We start from the raw sequence: 23,324 nt of genomic DNA, 5'->3' as shown, positions 1-23,324 counted from the left end.
TGGCACAGAATAGCCTACTTAAATTACTTAAATTGCTACTGTTCACTAAGTCTATAGTGGTCATGCCTTTGAAGAGGCATTTGATAATCAGGATTCATGGATTACATCTAGAGGCCAGTGTAATTTGCAGTTGGGAAGACTAAGTTTCAGGACAAATAAAATGTAGCACAATAATATAATGTATTTAAGAAGCAGAATTTCCTTAAATTAATGGAATAAAATCAATGATTAAAGCAAGAGAGAATGAACAGAAGTTTTCTTTAATATGGTGCATTCCTATTGCAAATAATTTTCCCAGCTCTTTCACAATGTCTTTGTTTTTTTCCTCTGGACAGAAGAACAGAGGATGGGAAAGGATGTGTCCTCTTACAGGACTGATATCCCTGCTGTTCAGTTTTTTTCTACACATTAGAGGTGTACTACTGCAACACTCTCTCTCCCCTCAGAATACACAAAGCAACAAAGGTGGGAAGATGTGTTCATCACATGGATCACACCAGTCTTTAGAAACAGGATCTAAGCAGCAAAGATGGCAGAAATAACTTGTATTGTTTGTTGGTGAAGGGAACAGAAAAGGAAAACAAATTGGCTCTCACTGATAATTTATTCTTAAAATTTCAGTTAATATCCTACTGTCTGTCCTTGCCAGACCTGAGATAAACTTTTGTTTGTTAGAAGAAAAGAGCCAATCATGCTTATAATTCAGCTTACCTGGATATAACCAGTGGCTCCTGCTCACAACAGTCACAAATAAGGCCAGCAGAGATGTTCATATACGATCGAACAACAACCTTCCAACTCCTCACCTGCTAATTCTGAAAACTGTTTAAATTTAAAGCCACATAAAAAATGCAATAAAATTTAGCTGATGAGACTGTATAAATGAAAATGATAATTTTAATGTAAATATGATTTTTTCCTTCCCCCAACCAAGGGCCAGCACTCAGAGTTGATCAGAGAGTGGTATATCTAGACAGCAGAACCAGTAGAGTCTAGCAAGATTATTAGGAGAGGCATCAAAGACCATGAAAGCAGCTGTACTAGCTCCAGCACCAATAAGAAGCTGCCAGCAAATTAGCTGATTTAAAGCACTGCAGAGTCTCAGTCCCCAGCCAGCTCACATCTCCAAACCACTCCCATAGGTGCAGATTTCTGGAAAATGCAAATGTTACACATGGCTACCCAAAATCAGCTCAAGGCCAGCAGGACTTATTGGCTTTGGCAAACACTTCTACACTGCCCTTCCTAGTGACTGGGGAATACATTCATCAGACACAGGACTGCTTTGCTTCAATGCACTGACCCAGCTCAGCACTGTGCTGAAGCCAATCACCCCTTAAGTATGGAGACCCTACTGGGAGCTACCTGGGGTTTACAAGGTCAACAGATGTATCCCCATCCAATAAAGGGGCTACAGAGCTATTCAACCACCTTAGGTGATGCAGGAACACTGCCCATACTGCAGCACAGGAGCCCACCCACTGAGGAGACACCAGACTCTGGTCACACATATTCTGCATGCTCTTTGTGTACATGCCAGCCAGCCCAGAGCTGCTCAGGGGCTTCAGCATGCCTGTGACTGCAGAGACTGTGAAGAGTCAGCCAGCACCTGAGCACCACCAGCTTTCTGGGGCTTTTTGGCTACTTAGAAAGGCCTAAATGTGCTGTGCTGCACTGCTAAGGCCATTTGGGCCATTTGCCCTCAAATGGGAAAGGCACTGGCATCAAGCTGCTCTCCTGCAAGAGCTGATGTGGCTGTCCTGAGCGAGGGTGAGAGCTGCCAAAGCCAAGCAGACTGTTCTGTGAGTTGCCCACACCCACACCACAGAGGTTATCCAGGGTTCTGCATTCTATGGCATATCCTAAACTCCACCTTACATTATTCTGAATAGAGTAGTTGACTGTTTTTCCTTTTATTTACTTCCCATCCTCAGTCTGGCATTTTTATTTCTCCAACTTGCAAAGTTATAGAAGACAAGAATATTTCTATGATGCTTTTAAAAGAGAATAAATTATATTGGAAGCTGTGATGGAGAACACTGACCACAATCTTTGAAGTTCTTGGTGTGTAATTTACTTACATAATAGTTTGTATTAAGATTTAAGTGCTGGATTTCTAGTATTGCTCATCAAATTTCAGCCAAATGAAAAAGAACAACAAGGTAAACTACTCTTGGGAAGATAAACTATCTGCAAGAATTTTTGATTCAAGTGTGAGAACACGAAGAACTCTCAGTTCTTAAAAAATATGTAAAGGTCTGGAATTCAAGGAGTTTCAGTTCTCTAGGATCATAATTTAGAAAGTAAATTTTAATCAGGATTGGGTGGCTCAACAGATTGGGTAATAGTATTTAAAAAAGCAAGTGATTAATCTCTGATCAACCAGAGAGTAAGGACTAAAGAGCATTTAAGGTCTCAAACACCCCTGGGAACTAGCCAACTTAGTCTAATTCTGTGGGTGCTGACTCTAGGCAGATTTTGGTTTTTCTCACACACAGTCCTTGTGCTTATGACTAGGCACCTCTAAATTTCATTAGAATTATTCCATCATTCTCCCCAAAATTCTGCAGTAGTTATGCCTTTGAAATGCCAGTCTCAGATAGATACTGAGTTTGCTGATAACACTGTGCTGAGAAGTTCCTTGTTCCTCTGTTCCTTTTTACTGCACCTATGTATTTTTTCTTAATTACAAACTCCTGAATCGACTTGAGGTGCCATATAGCATAACAGGGAAGAGGAGATTCATATCAGCAAGGTGATACTTTGCAGGAAAACGGATTTTGGTCAGTGCTGACTGTGTCACTCAAAGACCTGAGATGCACAAAAATGGAGGCCGGGCAGGTCTGAAGATATAGCTCCTAAACTCCCTTCAAACTGATCATAACATTGGATTGAATCTTGCTCTTTGGTTTGTTTCACATAGAATGAAAGAACAAGGAAAAACTGGTGTATTTTTGCTGAAGATATATCATCACCCATTCTAAAATAATTCTGCTAATACCTTGCTTACTCAAATTTTTATTAGACTGCACCAGTTGTCCAAGAGGATGTAATTATCTTGCTCCTTCCTTGTCTAAAATTCTAGTCCACTGACATATCAGATTCCACCCAGTCACTATTCAGCAGTGTAAAAATAAAATACAGGCATGTACACTATGGGAGAAGACCAATCTAGCCTGACTTCTCAAAACATACAGAGCAAAACAAAACTCAGCCTCCTGTGACAAACTTTATGTCATGCTACTTTTTTACATTAGTCTGTCACTAAACATTGAATTTAGTTACAAATTTTATGTCTTCTTTTGGCCCACAACACTTACTTATGTACTTACTTCTCTTTATCTCTTTAGAGGCTTTTGTAAGAGCTCTAACAGCACTCCCTGGGAACCATACTGTTTTATTTACCAGTTTGCAACTAGTTTTGTCAATAATTGATGCAATTCCTGCATTTGTTCATAATTTTTTTTTCTGAAATATCAGAAAATACATTCTTTCCAATACACAGTATCAAGCCTGTAGTAGTAGTTATTAATTTTTTTTTAAAATCTGCTTGTTTTTTCTTTGAAAATAAACAAACAGTACAGCCGAACAGTGTATCTGTGTCTGGTGCATGTGGCACTCTCAGAACATTTCAAGTTTTCCTTTTCATGCAGTTGCTATAGTTTAAGAAGCAACTACTATCTGACCTCCCCAGGGGTAACTGGAGAAACTTAATGAAAGAAAACATCCAGGAATTGTAAAAAAATAAGGGCTTTTTTTCTGCTTCTGCAGATGTCAAGTGAAAGTTGCATGAAATATTTTTTTAGATCAAAAGTTGAGGTATTTTATTAGCTGGTGCTACTGACCTGTGCAGACAGTCTCCTGGCACAATTTCCACAACTCGTTTACAGTATCACCTCAGTTATCTGGAACTTTGTGTTATCCCCACAAGGGTCAAATTCCTGACATGTATTAATTACACTGAAAATTGCCCTGGAAACCTCAAATAACTGAACCTATCCACTATCCTCCCTTTTAAATAACAGAGGACAAACTGTATGGTGGTGCTAATACTTCGTGGCTGATCCCTGTAACTCCAGAAATTAATACATAAACATCACACTTCTTATCTAGCAGGTCTGTCAGCTTTGGTCTGAAAACCAGGCTTGAGAGGCAAAGAGCATTTATAGCATGGTCCTATTCACTGCTGTGGGCTGCAGGACAGGTGGAGATAGGAAGGACAGGAAGGTTAAAACCAAAAAACCACTGACCAGCATTCCTGATCCATGCACTGCTGGCCAAGGAAACAGACCTGCTTCACAGTTCAGCTCTCTTTAATTGCCAGAATGACTTTGGATCCCTCCTGTAATCAGCCAAAGACTGGGTGCTGCCTGCACTATGTCTCACTGACACTTGAGCTTTTTATTGTGCTGCATCTTCTTGTGCCCATTACCAGCAAGTCAGGGCTGCAGCTTCTCCCTGAAGGCTGCACCAAGCAGCTTCACAGGAACCTCTATAACTTCATTATATCAGGGCTTGAATGGAAAGATAACAATTCAATGACCTACAGACAACTTAGGTAATTTAGCCAACAGCAGGCATTAGCTCTAAGATCCCTAATGCCGTTGCTAGGCAGGAGTGGTAAAGTTAGGAAGGGTTTTGGAAAAAAACAGCAAGCCTCTTTCCAGCCAAACTAGAAATGGTATTCAAAGGACAACAGCAGCGAGGCAGCTTTCTTTAAGAAAAGGTATGAGAAATATCCAGGAACTTTTGGTAACACCCATAGGATTTGCTGGCTGTGCAGCCAAGCTACACAGCACCCATCCAACCCAACAGTTATAAATGGCAAGCAGCAAGAGCATCAGCAGCCTGGGCTATCACTTTAAGGCCTGAAATTTGTTGCCCCACAACAGGTGCAAGGGTAAGTATCACAATCTGGCACTCAGTCCAACATGCCCCCCAACACACCAACGCCACTTTGCAACATACTAAGTCAAGTAACATCTCTTTAGCAGTAAAAGGAAACCAAATAATACCAACACTGTGACTAAAAAAGAAGAGAAAGGGGAATGGGGGAAAGCATCATGTTTACCATTGGCCTTATAGGGTAACACAAGCTCGGTTCTAAACTGTGCATGAGAACTACTAGAGTTCAAAAGAGAATAGCTGAGGTAATGAAATAGCATAACAGAATGAACTGAAAAAAGCTGAGTTGAACTCAGTACACACTTGGATGCATGCACACATTTAGCAAGTTCAATACTCTCCCCTTATTGAAAAGCCTGAAAAGAAAACTCCCTTTCACACATTATGCAGTAATAAATCAGTGTGCACTATTGCTCCAAAGAAAAACAGACATTCACCATTTAAGTAATAGTGCTTCCCACATGATGATGAGGAGGCAGAAACAAACAAATACCTGGCAATAGTGAGGACTTTAACAGAAGGATACCACTGCTAAGAGCTGAGGATTGCTTCTGTATTGCAATATTAATTTTCAAGACCATTAGTTATATTGCTTGTCTATAAATGAATGTGCAATTCTCCTAATAAGCTGTGGGGCAGATTTGCACATGTTATCACAAGGTTTTTCAGCTTTCAAAAGGTTAGTTAATGATTTTGATGTCCTTCAGTCAGACAGTTCAGCCTATCTCTGCATTTTCCATAAGCAGTTAACTAAGCTGTTTCCTCTGCAGCATTAATTTTAACAGGTTTACAATAGTATCATTAGACCTCTGCACATTTAAGAGGAAATGCATTACAATTGGAAAGTACCATGCCAAGCAGGAAATAAGTGGCTTTAATCCAGGAGCAGGGAGGAACGCAGAGACAAGGAGAATTCAGTGTCAGGTATTTCAGGCCTCTATTAATTCTTGACCACAACACCAGACTACAGAATTTACTGGGCTCCTAAACTAAAGAAATCACTTTGCACGGATCTTTAAGGCACCAGTTTTCCATTAGTTTGCCTTTTTGCTTGTTTGCTTTAAGTCAGGGAAACAACTGCAATGTGATCTTTGGAGCAAGACACGTTCCATCATCTGCATTCAGCACGTAAGGCTCCTGCTAGCAACATGCACATAATCTAAAATAAATCCACTTAAGAGTACCCAGAAAGGTTTTCAGCATAGAAACAGTACAAACAGTTGCTAGCAGACATTAACTGCAATAGACTTCATCAAGTTGATTTGCAGCCAGGGAGGGGATTAGAGACAGCATTCTTCTGCCACCATCTTCAGCCCAAGGGCCGGGGTCACAACAGACTGTTGCTTGCTCTCTTTTCACAAGAGAAGGTCAAGGAAGCATGAGCTTCCCTGGACCATTTTGAGGGGGCCAATCTGTTGGTCTGACTATACTGTGAAAATTCTTCCTGCTTGCCACCCAAGGAGTTCTCAGGTTAAGAGCTTTTGGGAAGGTACCCTCCCTTTTCACACTTCCAGTGCTTCTGTTATCTGGTTGTCAACATTGATCTAGCTGTTCCCTGCAGCAGAGGCTACATGTCACTGAAAAAGACAGTTGGGGATCAGAGATGGTATTTATAGCGCAGACCTACAGACTCCAACCTGTGAGAGGCTTTCCAGAATTAGGGAGTGAGAATACTACTAAGTATAATTTTAAACACAGACAACCTTTAAATGATGGATTTAAGGTTGAGACTTTCCCAGATTTCTGTATCCTTTGCTTTTGGCCAATACCTTAAGGAGTGCATCTAAGTTTAAACTCTGCAGCTGCAGTTTCAAAACTATTTTAAACTGATGGAAGGACACCTCTTTTCCCACCTTTGTGAGTCTCTTCCTTCCCTCCTGCCTGCGTTTCTGTTCATGCTGTAAGATGAAGGGTATTGTTTAGCCAGGTCAGTTGCCCACTCCAGCTAAGCCAGGGCTGTCATTTGTAGGAATGCCACATTCAGGGTAGCTGAAAGCAACCATAACCTCAGGTCTAGTTTTCCTTGCTAAGGACAAAAGCTGATACTTATTTAGCTTCAAGACATGGACAATTGTAGCTCTGCATATTTTATGTGTGTTGGCCTAAACACTTGCAGTACACCAGCTCACTGCTTCTTTTTATATCCTCATTGCAAACTAATCAATTTTTCAACAGAAGACACACAAAAATTGCAGGCGTCTGGATAAAACTGCTACAGTGCCACGTTCACCACAAGACACAGGTGACACATTCACAGATTCAGGGCATCCAACCCCTTCACTGAAAACTCCTGAAGATGATACATGTCTCCAGAGCATGTGGTATTTGTTCAACTACTAAGAGAAGTCATAAGCTCCAACAGTGGGATTTGTTTTGAAGAGTATAAATCATTGCTCAGGAGGCTCTTTGTTTCCAAGACAGCAGCTCAAGGAAGGCACTGATCCTTCACTTCATTAAGTGGAAATTTAAGCTACATGGCAAATGGCATTGGTTTGTTAAACTATTATATTTTCTGATATTTACAGATAGTTAGAGATTATTCTTCAAAAGCTTGCCATTTCTGAAATACTCACTCACCTCAGTGTCATTAAACCAATGTAATGCAAGTCCTGGCTGAACTTGCAGAAGGACTCCGGCATCTAAAAGCAAATCTAACAGTTGTTCCTGTAGGCAACCTACATTTTTCATGGCTACAAAATGAGCTCTTCCTGGAAGCCAGCTGCCCTCCCCAAACAAGGAAAGACCGTGTCATTTATAGTATAGGTTAATGCAATGATAAGGTCAAGTTTACATTACATTTCAGCTGCCTAGAATTATCATTTCATCACTTCTTTTTGCTATTTTCAAATGTTTACTAAACTTCAGTTTACTAAACTTCTTATGCAAAAAAAAAAAAAAAAAGTAAACAATAATTATGATATTTTATAAGTAACATCTTTGAGAAGTCACTTGATTGCCCTAAACAGGTAGACTCTTTGTTTTTAATCAGACACTTTTTCCTAAAGCATGCTAAGGCTGGGCAAGCAAAGGGTGTCTTCATACAGCAAAAAAAAAACATTCAAAAAAGGACATCCTCTGCAGTGACCATCCTCTCTTGGTTTTATCATAGAAAAGGTTCCCGTTGCCTCCAAATTTGCATATTAACATTCTACATTATTCAGTGTAAATAAAACTAATTATAAACCTACTGATTAAACTCACAGGTGTTGGGAGAGCAGTCTAAAATGAGACTGTGAATGACATAGGAATGCTTGTGATATTTTTGTAGCTGTTATTTATTATTTGTATTAACATACTGTCTAGGAGTCCTGGCCATGGAGCAGGACTCATGGGGTGAGGTGTTAGACAAAAACAGACTAACAGATGATCCTTGCCACAAAGAGCTTACAAGTATTATTAGCATTTGGCCAAACCAAGTCCTGACATTCTCAGCAGCAGAGCTCAGCAGGCCAAGGGCACAGCCTAAGCTGACTGTGAAAATGCTGCACCTTTGAATCCTAACCAGTCTCGTTTCAGAAGAGGTCTCAACAACATGACCAAGTTTGCAAATGTCCACTATGATCCAGCAGCTATGGATCACAGCCATCCTTCACGTGTCCTGCAAACATTTACCCATCTTGGCTGGTGCTGTTCTGACCCAACAAGGAAACTGTTCAGAGCACCCTAGGTACTGAGAAACTTCATCTTGTAACAAGAGATAAACTCCTGGATACTGGCAGAAAGGGCCAGTATCCTCAGCGTGACAAGGAGTGGTCCCAGCCAACAAACAACTCAGCTTATTGAGTGCACTGTAAGCACTGCAGCCAAGGAAGCATCCCTACGATGGGACTTTAGGGCCACCAGTGAGATTGGTCTGCCAGAGTCCTGGCTGGGTTCTGGCTGGGGCCAGTGGTGCAGGAAACACACAAAAACCCCTGAAGGATCAATAATGGGCAATTTGGAAGCAAACAACGTTCTTAATTTCAAGTTTCACCTCCAGCCATCATAACACAACAGTGCAGCTGGCAGCTGAGGAAAGAAGTGATTGCCCATGGATGTTAGGGACAGCTCATGAGCCACACAGAGGTGGTGAACATGAAGACTACTAGGAGTTGGTTGAACTCACTTCTCTGAGGGTGTGTGTTACAGCTAAATGCAGCTCAGACCATCACAAACAAATAAATAAGGCGGGATTGTTTACCTCCCTTTGTTTTCCTTGTTCATTTTTCTAGAGTACATGCCTTTTATTAATTTCCTATTATTTCAGCCTCTCTTGCATGCATACATCAGATTATAGTACACCTTGGAACCCAGGCAACACAGGCTGAACCCAAGTGCAGCAGTGGAATATATCTCCAGTACATTTGCTGTCAGATCAATTATTAGTTTCCAGCATCAAATGTTTGAGAGTTTTGGAACCAAACCAAACACACCAGAGTAAGCACAGCCATTTTAATCAATAAAATACTAAATGAGATGCCAGCATTGTATTTTCCATTTGTAATACTAGTTTAAATGGCAGGAGAGCAATGCTTTCTGGACAGCATTTGTCTGGTTAATCGGAAGCAATAAAGACCTTCAATCCATTTTAAAAAAGAAAAATAGCTGAATTTCCATATAAACTTTTGGGTTTTATTTGTTTGCTTCTCATTTCCCCCCCCCCCAATACTGCTTTCTCTGTGCTTCCTGACAAATTTGAACTGATGGCTGTTTTCCTCCTCTGCGATGAATTAGCCACAGCTTCACTGCAGATTGTTCCATACAGACTCTGTTTACAAACAATGTGGTTAAGAAACACCTGTTGGTTTGCTTTTATATTCTTTGTGTAACTTAGAAATGTTTATGAATACAATGTACAGCTAAATTCATTTAACAGGAATTTCATAAGGTAATTCTGTCCAGCTCAGATGACACCCAAGGCAAGAAAGTCTGAATGAAAAATCAATTTGAAGGCAGTCTAGAAAGCTAGGGGAATAAAAAACCCAAATAACATAAAGAATACAAGGACACAATACTAATCATTAATTTTTTTAAGGATACTCTTGCTTTAGTAAAGAGATTCATTATATATTACAATGTGTGATGAGTCAAAGCACACAGTGCTGCTCTTAACTACTGGCTAGACCCTAAATATTGCATTCATCAAACATTCAGATTTCAGAACTGAAAGCAGCCACAAGAGGTATAGAGAAACCAATTACTATTTAGCAAGGAAGATCCACAGAAAACATGGCAGAATGGTTTGCACAGTATTTTGCTATGCTGTTGACACTTTATTTTATATCAACACCCACAAAAATACTTTTGGAATGTGAGTGCCAAGAACTTATTGTTTTTAGATAGACAGGAAATTTTGCTTCTGTTTACTTCACATGTACCACAACTTACACCAGCAAGGCTTTTTTATGAATACAGTTGTGCTGGGAAATGAATATGTTCAGCAGAGAATAGTGGTAGAAAACAAGAAAACAGAAACTAACATATATTATGAATCAATATATTACAATAGGAGCAGGCTTTTTCTAGAAAGTACTAGAACTAAAGGGAGAGTGATAAATTTAAAAGAAAAAAACCAAGAAGATAATTCTTCAAGAAAAAAATAGTAACAAGGAGGTATAAATGAAGACAGTGATAAAAATAATGCGCATCTGTTAAAGTTTTGTGTATTTATATTTGCTAATTATTTTTAACGGTGTGAAACACACTTTTTTTGGGTCTTGTAATTTTATTTTGAGGTTCATATCTGCATGAAGAAACAAGATCTCATTTGCTGAATTTAATTAGTAGCTCAAACTCCTGAAAGCTAACATAAGGACAACATTTCTTTGAAATAATATATAAGATAGAAAAACCCCAAACTTCCAATTTGTGCAATATTACAGCATAAGAGCAAGCTAACAGCACCAGCAGACAGATAGCTGTTCTTAATAAGAGTAATAGCAAGCTCTCAGTGAACACTTTGCCAAAAGAAACTTCCTGGGAAAATAATGAGGGAAAAAAAAAACTAACCTCACTTTCAAAGGAACAAGCTTTCTTAAGCAGCACATTACGCCTCTGTTCATCTTGGTGCAATAACCATGCAACCAGGTGACTTCTGCAGGTCTATTTTTTCCAGTGCTATATCATACATATGTCACAAAGTTAAGGACCATAAACAAACTGAAAACTGGATGCCACAGTAAACAGATTTTTTATTCAGTAGTGCTGAAACATGAGCCAAGACCCAAGCTAAAGTTCATCTCTCCATCTTTGTCTTCACTACTTCCTCCTATTATATGTGAGAATCGTTCACACAGCCTCTGAAGTAAGTGTCTGAGCTCCTGTGGGGATTGTTCAAGGAACTGAAGTAATGCTATAAACTCCCCTAAATCCTGTCAAACAAAAGATAAGGCAGAAACCTTTTATTTTCTCACAGAGTGACATTATTCAGGGACAGGAAGCAAAAGCTGGAATCTTTTTAAGGGAAAAAGAAAGTCAACATACAGTAGTTAGTATTATAGAGCAAACCTTACCTACGGTGATGCTGGTAATTTTTCATAGAATAGACAATAAAGTACAGAGGTACAAAATTACAATTAGTAGAAACCTTAAAAATTAGTTGTATTCACTGTGAATGTCATACAAAATGACAGAAACCAACAGCAACTCACTGAAAAAATTGCTGGTTTTGTAAAAGTCAATTATATTCATCATACTCTAATACATTTTTGCAAGTCTTCTGCAGCTCCAGATGTTTTTTTTTTATTAATAACTCAGCCCACTTCTCCAGCCTTCTACAATTAAATACATTAAATGATGGTGCTGGAAACCTGACAGCCTTAGAATAAAGAAGCTCAGTATCAATTTTTTACATGAGAAAATGTTTTCTGTTACTTCTGCCTAGGCCTAATATTTCTTTGAATGCTTTGTGAATTTGCTATTTGGTGGGAGCATAAGCTTTCAGGATTAATGAATACTGAACAAGAATGAGAAAACACTTCAGCAGATTTAATACTGTAAGTCTGAATACCAAAGCAGTGGTCCTACATTTTCTTTCATTAAAGCAATGTATCATTTCTGCTGTGATAACAGAAGTAGTCGGCACTTCTGGAGATCAAAGCAAGTTACAAACAAGCCTGCCAAGCTGAACATATGTAATTCTATATGTAATGCTGCATACAATCCACATCCGGACTTAAGACTTGCAACTAGACAAAGATCATCTTTGTGTATTTGTACAGCCTGTGCTAAGTATGGTGGTGTTCAGATCCTTGAGTTCTTACTTTAACACCACAGCACTATAACCGATAAATTTTACTTAAATGATTGGTGTTCTGGTATGCGAGATCTGCAAATAAATTATTCCCTCTTAAAATACATGAGCAAGTCACTGGTGAGAATTTCAGAGTAACTGCAGATTCATCTGGTTTTAAATGCCAGAAAAGATTTGAAGAATTCAGTCTGTCAACACTGAACCATTTATACATAATACTTACAGAAGTGTTGTGACAAGTCACTCAAACTTGAAATATAGGCAAAATTTTTACACCTGATAATACTTCAAAGCAAACACCTCAGTGTGTGTCTGATATGGGCTTCAAGTTCATTGTTATTTTCCTTCAATAAAGGACACTTCCTAATTTTTCCTTTCCATAACTAAGGAGAAAAATAGACTATCATCTGGAGAATTAGACTCAAGTAGACATTTTGTAGAGGTACGTAATATATAACTGTTTGTGTCTCTGGAGGTTAAGGATGAAACAAAAGGCACTTTGAATACTCCACAATTACTCATAAGTTTTAGCTCCTACTGTGCATAAAAGAAAATGTACCTGTCTCTCCTAGTGAAATAAAAACTTTTTCTAACAGATACAGGAAATACATTAATTCTGTTACAGTAATTCGGTTACACATTTTAGGCAGAAGAAGCATCTAGGATTTAAAAGCACATATCTCATGCAAGGAAGAAAAGGTACTGAAGTTTTCACAGCATTTCTACTTGTACCTGAGGAAATCACACTCACTGGGGTGAAATAACTGGAAAGAAGTAACTACTTAGTACGTCAAGCCAACCAAAACTAAGATAATAAAGAAAAATCAGCAACTAATAAGGGAATGTCTCACATGTAGGGTCAACTACCTAGGAGGTATAACTGCTTCTGAACTATAGTGTCAATATTTTAATTTATTTTTCAGACACATAGGCATGGTACAGGTTAGTGAAAAGAAAAAGATACACCGTGTGCTCAAACACACCCCTGATGGCTGTACTTTTAAATGATACACCATAAATAAGCATAACAGACTAGATAGAGCACTTGATCATTTAAATTTGCATGCAGTCCTTAAAGCAGGCACTTACTCACCACTGTAACTACAAATGGCAACAAAAGTCAGCAGGTAGGGAACCAGATGTCTTGGAAAGCAAGGGGAAATTTTGATTGTTTTGTTGGGAGCGATTTATTCACAGAACAGTATATTAAAACATTCATTGGTAATGTTCAAGAACTCAGAAATAGTAAACTTTTTAAATAGCCTAATTATTTACTAGGAAAAAGAATTTAGAAAAGTAGTTACTAAAGGAAATCAGAGGACACAGATACAGAGATAATAAAGCCACTTTACAACACAAAAAAAGATCCACTGTATCATTAGTAGCCTGAAAACTTATTTTTAATAATGCTTTGAAGATACACATCTTGCAAGAGAGCTGTATCTCAAGGAATGAGAAAAATACACAGACATAATGACTTTTTTCTATGTCCTTCCTACTATAACCACCTTACCATTGGGATTTTACATATGAATAGGGAAAAAACCAAATGTAATTCAATATCATCTTTTTAAAACAGTCATAACAAAAATTGAGTCTTTCCTGAAAGCAAGCCAAGGAAAAGAAAACTGCATTACTGGTACTTTTTTCAGCTGTTTATATCAAACATTCCTTTCAAATAGGACAGCAAAGGAATAAAACTAGATGAGTTTTAGGGCAAAAGATAGGCACTCAGGGAAACTTTAGAGAAAGGGTGGTGGGGATCAAAAACGAGATTCTAAAACCAAATGGTATTCATGCAGAAATATCCTTGTCAATCTACATGCTGAAAGACCCAGCCTCAAAGGCTATGCAACAACACTGTAGAGCTACTTTAACAGCAAATGTAACATGTTTTCTGATACACTAAAACATTTTAATGCTGTTTATACAAAGGAATGTTAACTTCAGCTATTAACAAGTAATGTATTCTGAATCTTGTATAGGCCACAATGTGGACAGTGCCAGAACACAAATGAACCACATATCTACATGATGAGTCTAAATAGAGGATGGCCACTTTCCACACGCTCAAGGACCCTTTTGTTCCCAATTACAGCTGAAGGTAAACTCAATATAGCCATATTTCTATGTATCTAATCCTGTTAGACCCAACAAGCACCCACCTTCTGCCCCAACAGCAAGCACGGGACTGTGCCACCACTTGAGGTGACCCCCAGAGTACCCAGTGCTCCTGACAGCCCAGGAGCTGTCAGCACATCCTCTGTGGTCATCCTTGCTTACAACAGAGTATGGCCAAATTTTGCTCTGCCCTTAAAGTCAACATGAAACAGTTCCCCAGATAGCCCCAGAATGAATGTTATCTGCAGACTGTGGTATTTTGGGGAAAGGGTAAATGAGACAAAATATACAAGTACAGTTTTCTTCCTTTCCAAAAACTCTTTTTGTGGTGGTGGCTTCTAATGCATGCATTCCAGGTTTTCTACAGCTGGTGCCACAACTGAGAGGTGATATATAACCAAGAAGATCATCTTCCTCTAAAAATATACCCTGACACTTGAATACTGCCTACTTCTGGAAAAAGAAAAGACTGAAAGGTCTTAAGGTCACTACACAACGCATTCCAATTTCAGAGGGACTGTCTGAGTTTATTAGGCTAGAAGAGTTCAAATTACAAAAATAACTGCTATCTGAATCCCATAGTCAATGTCAAGGTGTAAAAAGCAGCACTGAAATATTTTCCTCCATTTGATATACTCACCAAACCTGCAATGGGGGTTGGTAGTCTATTGATCTTTTTTACCAATCCTGGCTTTATCGCATTCAGCAACCTGTTATGAGAAAGGAGTATTTTATGAGTGGTGAGTCACAAAATCCAAATTATCAAACATTTTCCCCCAGCACATAAGGATTTCAGTATGACTGGAAAAAAAGATTTCCCCTTGCTCCCTTCTGAAAACATACATGGACACCCAAATTTGATCACTGAAATGAAGAAAGACTAGGATGAATATCCAAGCACAGTAACTCATTAGTATTTATTTTAAATTCTAAATTGATCTAGACCACATCAGTGACCCAGGCAGATTCTGGGTGAATTTTGACACATCAGCCTGCCTTACCTGTGTACAGGTAAGGGCCTGAGAGCAGAAACCTAGAAGGCATCCAGGTCTGCCAGTTTCTATACTGCAGGAAAGTGAGAAAGTATGTACACTTTATGGGTGGCCTATTTTTTTTTTTTTTCATCTTAAGATGAAATTAAATGTCATCCTTCCATATATTGTGTTGAATGGAGGGCCCCATAAATCATAAATGAGAGAAGACAAATAAAAAGGGAATTCATAACCCCCCCCCCCCATCTCATCATGAAAACACCATTAGGCCAGTGATACCACAGCTGAACATTGTTCAGTGTCCAAAGATTAGCAACCCCCCAAATTCAAGTTCCTCACCACCCATGATCATGCTATGAGATGTGCTGACATGGCTCATTGTTACAATACTCAAAAAAATGACCAAGCCTCTAAAAGTTGGGAATTTTAATTGTAAAATCCTGTTGCAACAAACACTGTGTCTTCACCACCCTTTCCCCAAGAGAAAACCATAATGCCTTTTATCCAAAGAAAAATTCAACCAGTTCCATCCACTAAGAAGAAAATCATCAATTCAAGACATGGACTTAAAATTCAAGATCTTTGAAGAGAAAAAATGATGTCTGCTTAAATTTAAAACTTTCTGAAAATTAGAATAGCTCTATGGAATAGAGGAACCTAATTTTGGGCTGACACAGTCTCCATTCAAGAGCAGACTCCTGTGGTAGTAAAATTATTCATACTTAATATTTAAGAGGTCTGGCTGAGAAGTTTATCCAAATGAAAAGAATATTCCTTTCCACTATAGCTAACAGTCTGTGATGGTTTCCTGCTCCCTGCTTCTGAGTTAGGATAACAGGAAGTGTGCCACTGCTCAGAGCTCTACCAAGAGCCATCTCTCCATTGTAGCACATTATTTGTTGCTTAATTCCTTAGGACTGTGGCAGTTTGCAAGTCCATGAAGGTGTTCATCCCTCCTGGAGTGAACATCTGATTTTATGAACATTGAAGTGATCACTTTTCCTCACCTCTTTTCCTTTGTGTCTCCCTGAAACAGTATATAGGTTGGCTTTCTGCAATCACTTGGTTCTTGAAGTTACCACATCTCCAACACCATTATGTATTGGGAGTAGCATCAAAACAAATATGAATGATACTTTTGGGAGTTGTGGGTATTTTTTTAGTATTCTTGAAGTTAAAAACTCCATAACCCAAGCTCATACAGATGGCTGTACTATTCGTCTTCTGCTTAAGTTAGAATCTAACAGTAATGTCCTAAAAACAAATTAATTAATATACTTTTATTTACAAAAAAATCACTTTTCCCCATTACATGAAGAGAACGCCAATAAAAGAATTGCCTATCTTCTAGAACCATTATTTTATTTCACAGATGGAAAAAAATTTACTTTATCTTCCCCCAGAAGATACTATGGTACTTTTCAACCTCACAGAGCAGCAACTTTATAAAACTACTATTTTCCATTTAGTTGCTCCACCAGGCAATTTAAGTTTTTTGTTGTTGTTGTTGTTTGTTTGTTTGTTTGTTTGTTTTGTTGTTTATTTTTTGTTTTGTTTGTTTGTTTTTTGCCAGAGGACTTCTTTCCAAATACTGTAGCCCTTTTGTGATTTCAGTCCTCAGTCAGCCTGTGCTGTTTCAGGAAGAAAAGAATATATTAGCTGAAGCATCCCATTTTCTTTATTACTCAAATGTGAATGTATCAGCACCACAACCAATATTGCAGATGCAGATTAAAAGTCACAGGCAATAATAGAAGGCAAAATAAAGAGTTCTTATTGGAAACCTCAAATGCCAAAACCCATTCTAAATAAATCTTCAAAATGGCTTGTTCAGACTTCCCTGTGAAATACAGGAGAAGGATAAATTGAGAGAAAGGAAAGGAGTAAGTAACAAACATTTTAGGTCACCACTTGGAGGCTGAAGAGAGAGGAAATAGGATGGGGCAAGATGGAAAACCCTGAGGAAGAAATTAAAATTATTATTAAAAAGTTTGTCTCCTATTGGAAACATTTCTAAGCAGTCTGGCACCAAACCCCTCAGGACTTGCTTGCTGCAGAATATGTCAAAGGGAAGTTTCTTCCAGAGCAGACTGACTGCTTCTGAATTATTGCCTCATCTAGAGCAACAATCCAGATGCCAAAACATTGAGTGGTTTAAGCTTGCTCTGCTACCAAGCCAGCTGAAAAGTTGTGCTGTTTGTGCAGGATCTCAATGGTCTTCTTCACTGTCACAGTTACTCTCCATCCCTGCGTCTCAAAAATCCACTAACTACACCTCTTGTGACATAGGCTGTATAAACAAACTAAATTTTCCGTGCCAATCTAGACTTTCATAAAGCATGTGTCTTGGTATGTAAAGTTTTATCAGCTCTGGTGGGTTTCTGTTGAAATACTGGGCAAACAAGACCAATCACCATTTTGCATTGGGGACCTGGCACGAGATCCTCAGCCGTGGCCCAAGGGACAGACTCTGCAGGTGAATGAAACCCACTAACTCACACCTTCTCCTAGAAGCCCCTGACAGCTGCAGTCCCATGCTTTTTTCCCCACCAATCCTAACCAAAGGACTTGGCTGCCCTGGATTTCCTGTCCCCAGCCATGTCCTAGTCTAAAGAGTTTTCAGGAGAGAAAATCTGCACCACATATCTTCCTCTGGCAGCCCCAACTGCATCTGCAGCTCCAGCCTGTGCCCTCTACCCCAGTCCGAATCCTAATCTTTGGCTCATTTTGAGTGACCCCAACAATCCCACCAAACACCCAAAAGACATTAACCCGAACCAGGATACAACTAAGAATCTTCAGGCTCCATCCACAAAACTCAAGTCTCTACATACACACAACCTACTCTCAGACCCTTCAAGCTCTCTGTCGGTATTTCTGCCCACCACCCCCAGCATTTATGCACCTGTCCTGAGTCAGAACAATCCTCTATTTTTCTCAAAGTTGTCTTGTAATTTTCAGTCCAACATAGAGTAATCAAGGTTGGAAAAGACCTCAAAGATCACCCAGTCCAACTGTTAAGCCAGCACTGCTGGGGATGGTAACTCGATCACTTCCTGGGCAGCCTGTTACAGTGCCTTACAACCTTTTCGATGACAAATTTTTTTCTAATATCCAATCTAATCTCCCCTGGAGAAACCGGACACTCATCCTCCCTTCCCCCTGTGCCAGGTGTTGGCTTGGACTCTCCAGTAGCTACCTGTTAAATGAAGCACAGTAAGACACTGCATAGAAGCTAAAACCTTAGACCTGTCTTACCTTATGGAAACAACAGGGCATGATGGAAGTGGAAAACTGCTCTAGTCCCATGCATAGGGAGAAGCTAGGTCACTTCCTCCCCTGATAAAAAACAGCTCTCATAGGTACTGAAGAATCAATTGCTTTACTCATGATGTCCCCAGGGCTTGGCATTCCAGGAGATAAGGTATCTCCACAGCTGGACAGACCAGCTGAAATCAGTGCTAGCCACTGTGTGACTAATTTATTAGACCTTCCTGGGGTTTTTTATCATGAGTTAAGAATTTGAAAAGCTTCTGCCAGGAAGAGAAGGAGTTTCAGGCAACAGTTGATAAAAGATCTAATGAAAAGCACCAATAAACTGCCCATGAAATTCTTGCAAGAAAGTGTCAGTTAAAAAATATTCAGAGGATGGCTGCCAAAACCCAGCCTCCAAAAAGACCTCAATTCTAGGAGGAAGTGGAAGAGAAGCATTTTCAGAGAATAAGAAGAAAAGAAATGCTAAAGTGATGTGTGTTCACAGATCAATCCAGGCTGGAGGGAGAGGTATCCAACAGTACTCTTTGCTCAAGGAACAGATCATATTCCTAAAAAGAAAAGCTGACTAATGATCTGATCTAAAAGTCAAGGGGCATTTCATATTTGAGAATTCAGGAAATTCTATCCACAGTAAACCTTCACAGAGACATTTCTCTCTTCAAATTAAGTTTTAAAGACTTACATTCAAACAAGCAGTCTTTCAGCACTTGATAATTATTAGCCTAAGACAGCTTCAGTATCCACATATTTTTAACTCATGCTCTAGTGGCAGCTCCAAAATGCCCCCAAATATTTTAAAAGGACAGAAAAATCCACTACTAGTCTTAAAGATGAACAAATCACCTTGAAACAGTGAATAATGCAAAGTCAAAATATTTTGTTGCAAAAGACATGGCTAAGAAGTTTCAAAATATAAACATGTTCCTGAGGTCACAAAAATATTTTTGGGAAAACATTCTTGAGTGATTGCTAATGATGCCACTGACATCATTTATTTAGAATCAGATGAACAAGGTGTTTTTTTAACAAGCAGGACAGAACTGACTTTGTCTTATAAAGGGCTCACAGTCCAGTCTAATATGTAAAAAGTTAATAAAGTCCTATGCAAATATGTAGTATTGAGAAAACAATATTCCAAACACAAGACTGCATTAGTCTTGCTCTGCTAAAAACTAAAAATATGAACAAAATAGAGGCCTTGCAAACAGCTCAAGAAAGGCAACAGGGAAGAATGTAACTTCACAAGCTATTTATACAAAACCTACAATCACAAGGACTGAAGATGTGAACAGCATCTCATGCACCTATAAATTTACAATTCATGCATAGCTTTTACACTGAATAGCAATGGCCATGGATGTGCTTTCTAAAACTGCTAAATATGCTTTCTTAAATATACACTCTTGAAAAGCTGAAACTTACAGGATTACCTTGCCTTGCATTTGAGCAACATTCCTTTGAGTGGATCAGTGTTCCACAATCTCCTGCACTGTCAATAACCAAGCATCAGTGAAAAACCTCTACTATTCAGTCTGCTGAAATGCATTTTTTTAAAAACATAAATACAAGGACAGGTTATTCTGTCTGTTCAAGCACCCCCCTCACTGTCAATTCCCTCTTGTCATCACAGGGTTAGCATTAAGGTTTATGTTACCTTTGGCCCCTTATCTAAACCATATTAATAAATAGCTCTTCATTATGAAACAGCAATAAAATTTACAGATTAAGGACTCTGTATTCATATAAAACTGTTTCAAATGTCCTCACATGAACCTAAATCTTAATGCTTAATGAGCCTTGGGGCCCATCTCTCAAACCTGGAGGCATGCCAAATTCATGAGCTGATAATGTTTTGGCTTTACAGCACAGAGCCTGAAAACCACAGGAAAACACCAATTCCTTCTCACCTCAAAGCATGGGTTACATTCAAAACTTGAAATATGCCTGTGAAACTCAAATACCTTCTTAGTTTCCAAGAATAGGAAAGTCAAGCAAAATACTAATTAAGCATAAGGTCTGGGCATCCACTCACTTCTCCACTGTTCACTACACAGCCAAATGCTGAACTGATGCCAGACCCATAATACTAACAGACAATTAGAATGATATATCTGAAAAATCCCAAAATCTACAAAGACTATTTGTTCTCCCCTACCAGATGACATAAGTGACATTAACTTGCAAGAAGAATGACTGAAACACCATATATACAGCAAAGGCTGTTCTACATACCTCACAGTATCACTGACTCAGAGCACAGAAGTTTTATTATTCCACAGCATTACACTTGTACATATCTGGCACATAGCCAGCCCTTGTTGAAAACTGCAGTTATGTCAGCTCAAAGCTTGGTCAGATGCACCAGAACCAGGATGCACATCCAAAGAAACTGCTCTTTGAGAAAATGCAGCTCATTCATCACCATCAACATGAAGAACACAAGCTAAGGGTTTTCTTACTTGTGGAAGAAAATAATTCCCTTGACAGAATAAATGATAAATTCCATTAAGCAATTCTTGGTCATAATCACTTTCAGTTCACTCAGATTTATTGCCACTCTTCATATTTGCTTTAAATACTATTAAAATAATCTATGTGCATGACTAATTTCTCATCTTTTTTATTTAAAAGTAAAATCTAAAAACTTTCTTGTGTGTTTTAAGAGCATATATTCCAAGTATGCAGAGCAGAAGAGAAGTGACTTTTCTATATGTTGTCCTACAGGAGAAAAAGTGTACAACTTTATTTTAGTTCACTGTACATATGCAATTTTACCAAGATTACTTAAAAACAGTAGAACATCTTTGTATCTCCTCCTTCAAAAACAACATAAAAGTTTCAGAGTCGAAGAATAAGCATAGTTTCAAAGAATAATCATAGTTTCTACACATTTTACGATGCCATGTGCTAATAGATAAAATAACTCTCTAAAAAACCAAGAAGATCTTGGGAAAGTGCTCATAAGTTGCTTTCCAGAACTGCACAGGAAAGTGACATCCATCTTTAACCACATACAGTTAGTCCTTTTTCATTTTTATATGTGCATGATACATAATATGCAGTGAAATATTTGTTAGAACTTTCATGCGTGAGAAAAATCAGATTTATTTTGCCTGCATGTACTGCTCTAAATTGATTTTAATACATACATAAACCAGACACACAGCTTAAATGTTCTACATACAGAACTCAAGGTATTACACACAATCATGACCTTGTTGGACTCTACTGCAAATAATTTCTGCTAATATCCAACTGGATATTAGTTTTAGTTCATCCTTTAAGGTCTTTTGCCCAGGATCCATATCCCAATTGTTATGGTCTGGTCCTGTTCCTGACATTAGAATCTCATTACTACTAATACAAACTTTCAGGGTGACTGGATACTTGATTCCAGAGAAAGCTTGAGAGAAAATACGATTCCAATCGCATGTCAGAAGTTCTTAGAGAAATATTGGATATATCTCCTGTTTGGATAATCATATCAAAACAAGCAATTAACTCAAATTTTTGAAGTCTCACATCCCTACAGAGACTTCTTTAACTACTGAATACCCAACACGAAGGAAGGAATCCTGCAGTAGCAGAGCTCGACATGGGGAGGTGGGCAGCAAGGAGAAGGGCAAAAAAATTGAAAACACATTTGCAAGGATATTAGAGCAGAAACAGCTGGTCAAGGTTGCAGCAAGACATGCATTTTTTCTTCTTGTAATAATTTTTAAACTTATTAATAGCAATTGTTGCATGGTTAGAAATAAAAGCAACACTGATTTCCTTACCTGCTCTTTAAAAAAACACAACAGAAATGCCCAAACCAGCAGGGCAGACAGAGAGATGGGATATGCACTTTTTTTTGGCAGTCAACCTTCATTCAGATGTCTGAATCCATAGAATAGGAACACCTAAGCATTGCAACAACCAGATCTAATTTATTTCTGATTAATCCTCTAGCTTCTTATGATATCTGGGTCAAACCTAAACATGAAAGCTATGTAACAAGGGAGAAAAAAAAAATTTGAACATGTGCTGGAGCAGCAATAGGGGATTTCCAGTGATATTCATGCTACTGGTGTTGTATTCCTGCGTTATATAGCTTTCAACCATGACCCCAGGAAGGCATATTTGCCCACCCATGCAGAAACTCTTCAGTCTTTTCATACGAGAATTTAATTCACAAAGCATGAACAGAGAAAGAACTGCCTCTGCCTATATAGCTATTCTATCCCTGCTGAAATCACCATCTGCACTGATGTCAGACAGCTACGCTAAAAAAACATGAACTCATTTCAGACAAACAGAAGTCATAGTCACTGGCTTCTCAGCACAGCTGGGTGAACAATTAGAGTCACCACTGTCTGGGCAACTGCACAAGTGGGCTTTCGAACAGCCAGAAAGAATAAAGGGCTTGTGTTGCTCTCATCTGTTGACTTGTTGCTTTATGGCATCCTGCATTGTTTAAATATGCCCCTCAGCTCCTCAGCTGAGTGCGTCAAGCTATGAAGTTTGTACTGAGGCCAGATCGAAGTGGCACAGCACAAACACTACCAGAGAGGCAGGTGTAAGGCTTGCAGGTTCCTGTGGCAGGCATACACATCTGCACTGCTCCACAACCCAGTCATCCCAAGAGCCTGAGCTTTTGGCATTGCATTCATTTTCACTTATTCAAATATGTGAATGAATCATTTATAACCAGTGTAGTGATGTCTGCTTGTGTCTGTAGGCTGTCTAGGACATCGAGATTGGGATCAAGTGGAGGCGGGCCTGGCATTACTGTGTATAAGGGTCAAACAATCCTGCTA

General features: G+C 38.8%; 1 protein-coding gene across 5 annotated transcripts in view; it reads right to left on the bottom strand.

Moving 5' to 3' along the window:
- LIMCH1 (LIM and calponin homology domains 1) overlaps nt 1-23,324 on the bottom strand; it is a 175,253-nt gene that overhangs the window by 85,172 nt on the left and 66,757 nt on the right. For all 5 annotated transcript variants that reach the window (XM_041462275.1, XM_041470573.1, XM_041478898.1 and 2 more), the window contains exon 3: nt 14,898-14,967. In XM_041462275.1, coding sequence (XP_041318209.1) covers nt 14,898-14,967 — 70 coding nt within the window. The remainder of the gene's footprint in view (nt 1-14,897; nt 14,968-23,324) is intronic.

The sequence above is a fragment of the Pyrgilauda ruficollis genome, unplaced genomic scaffold (genome assembly GCF_017590135.1).
Source record: "Pyrgilauda ruficollis isolate IOZ18807 unplaced genomic scaffold, ASM1759013v1 scaffold1, whole genome shotgun sequence".
Taxonomy (NCBI): Eukaryota; Metazoa; Chordata; class Aves; order Passeriformes; family Passeridae; genus Pyrgilauda; species Pyrgilauda ruficollis.
This window is presented reverse-complemented; position numbering and strand designations above follow the sequence as displayed.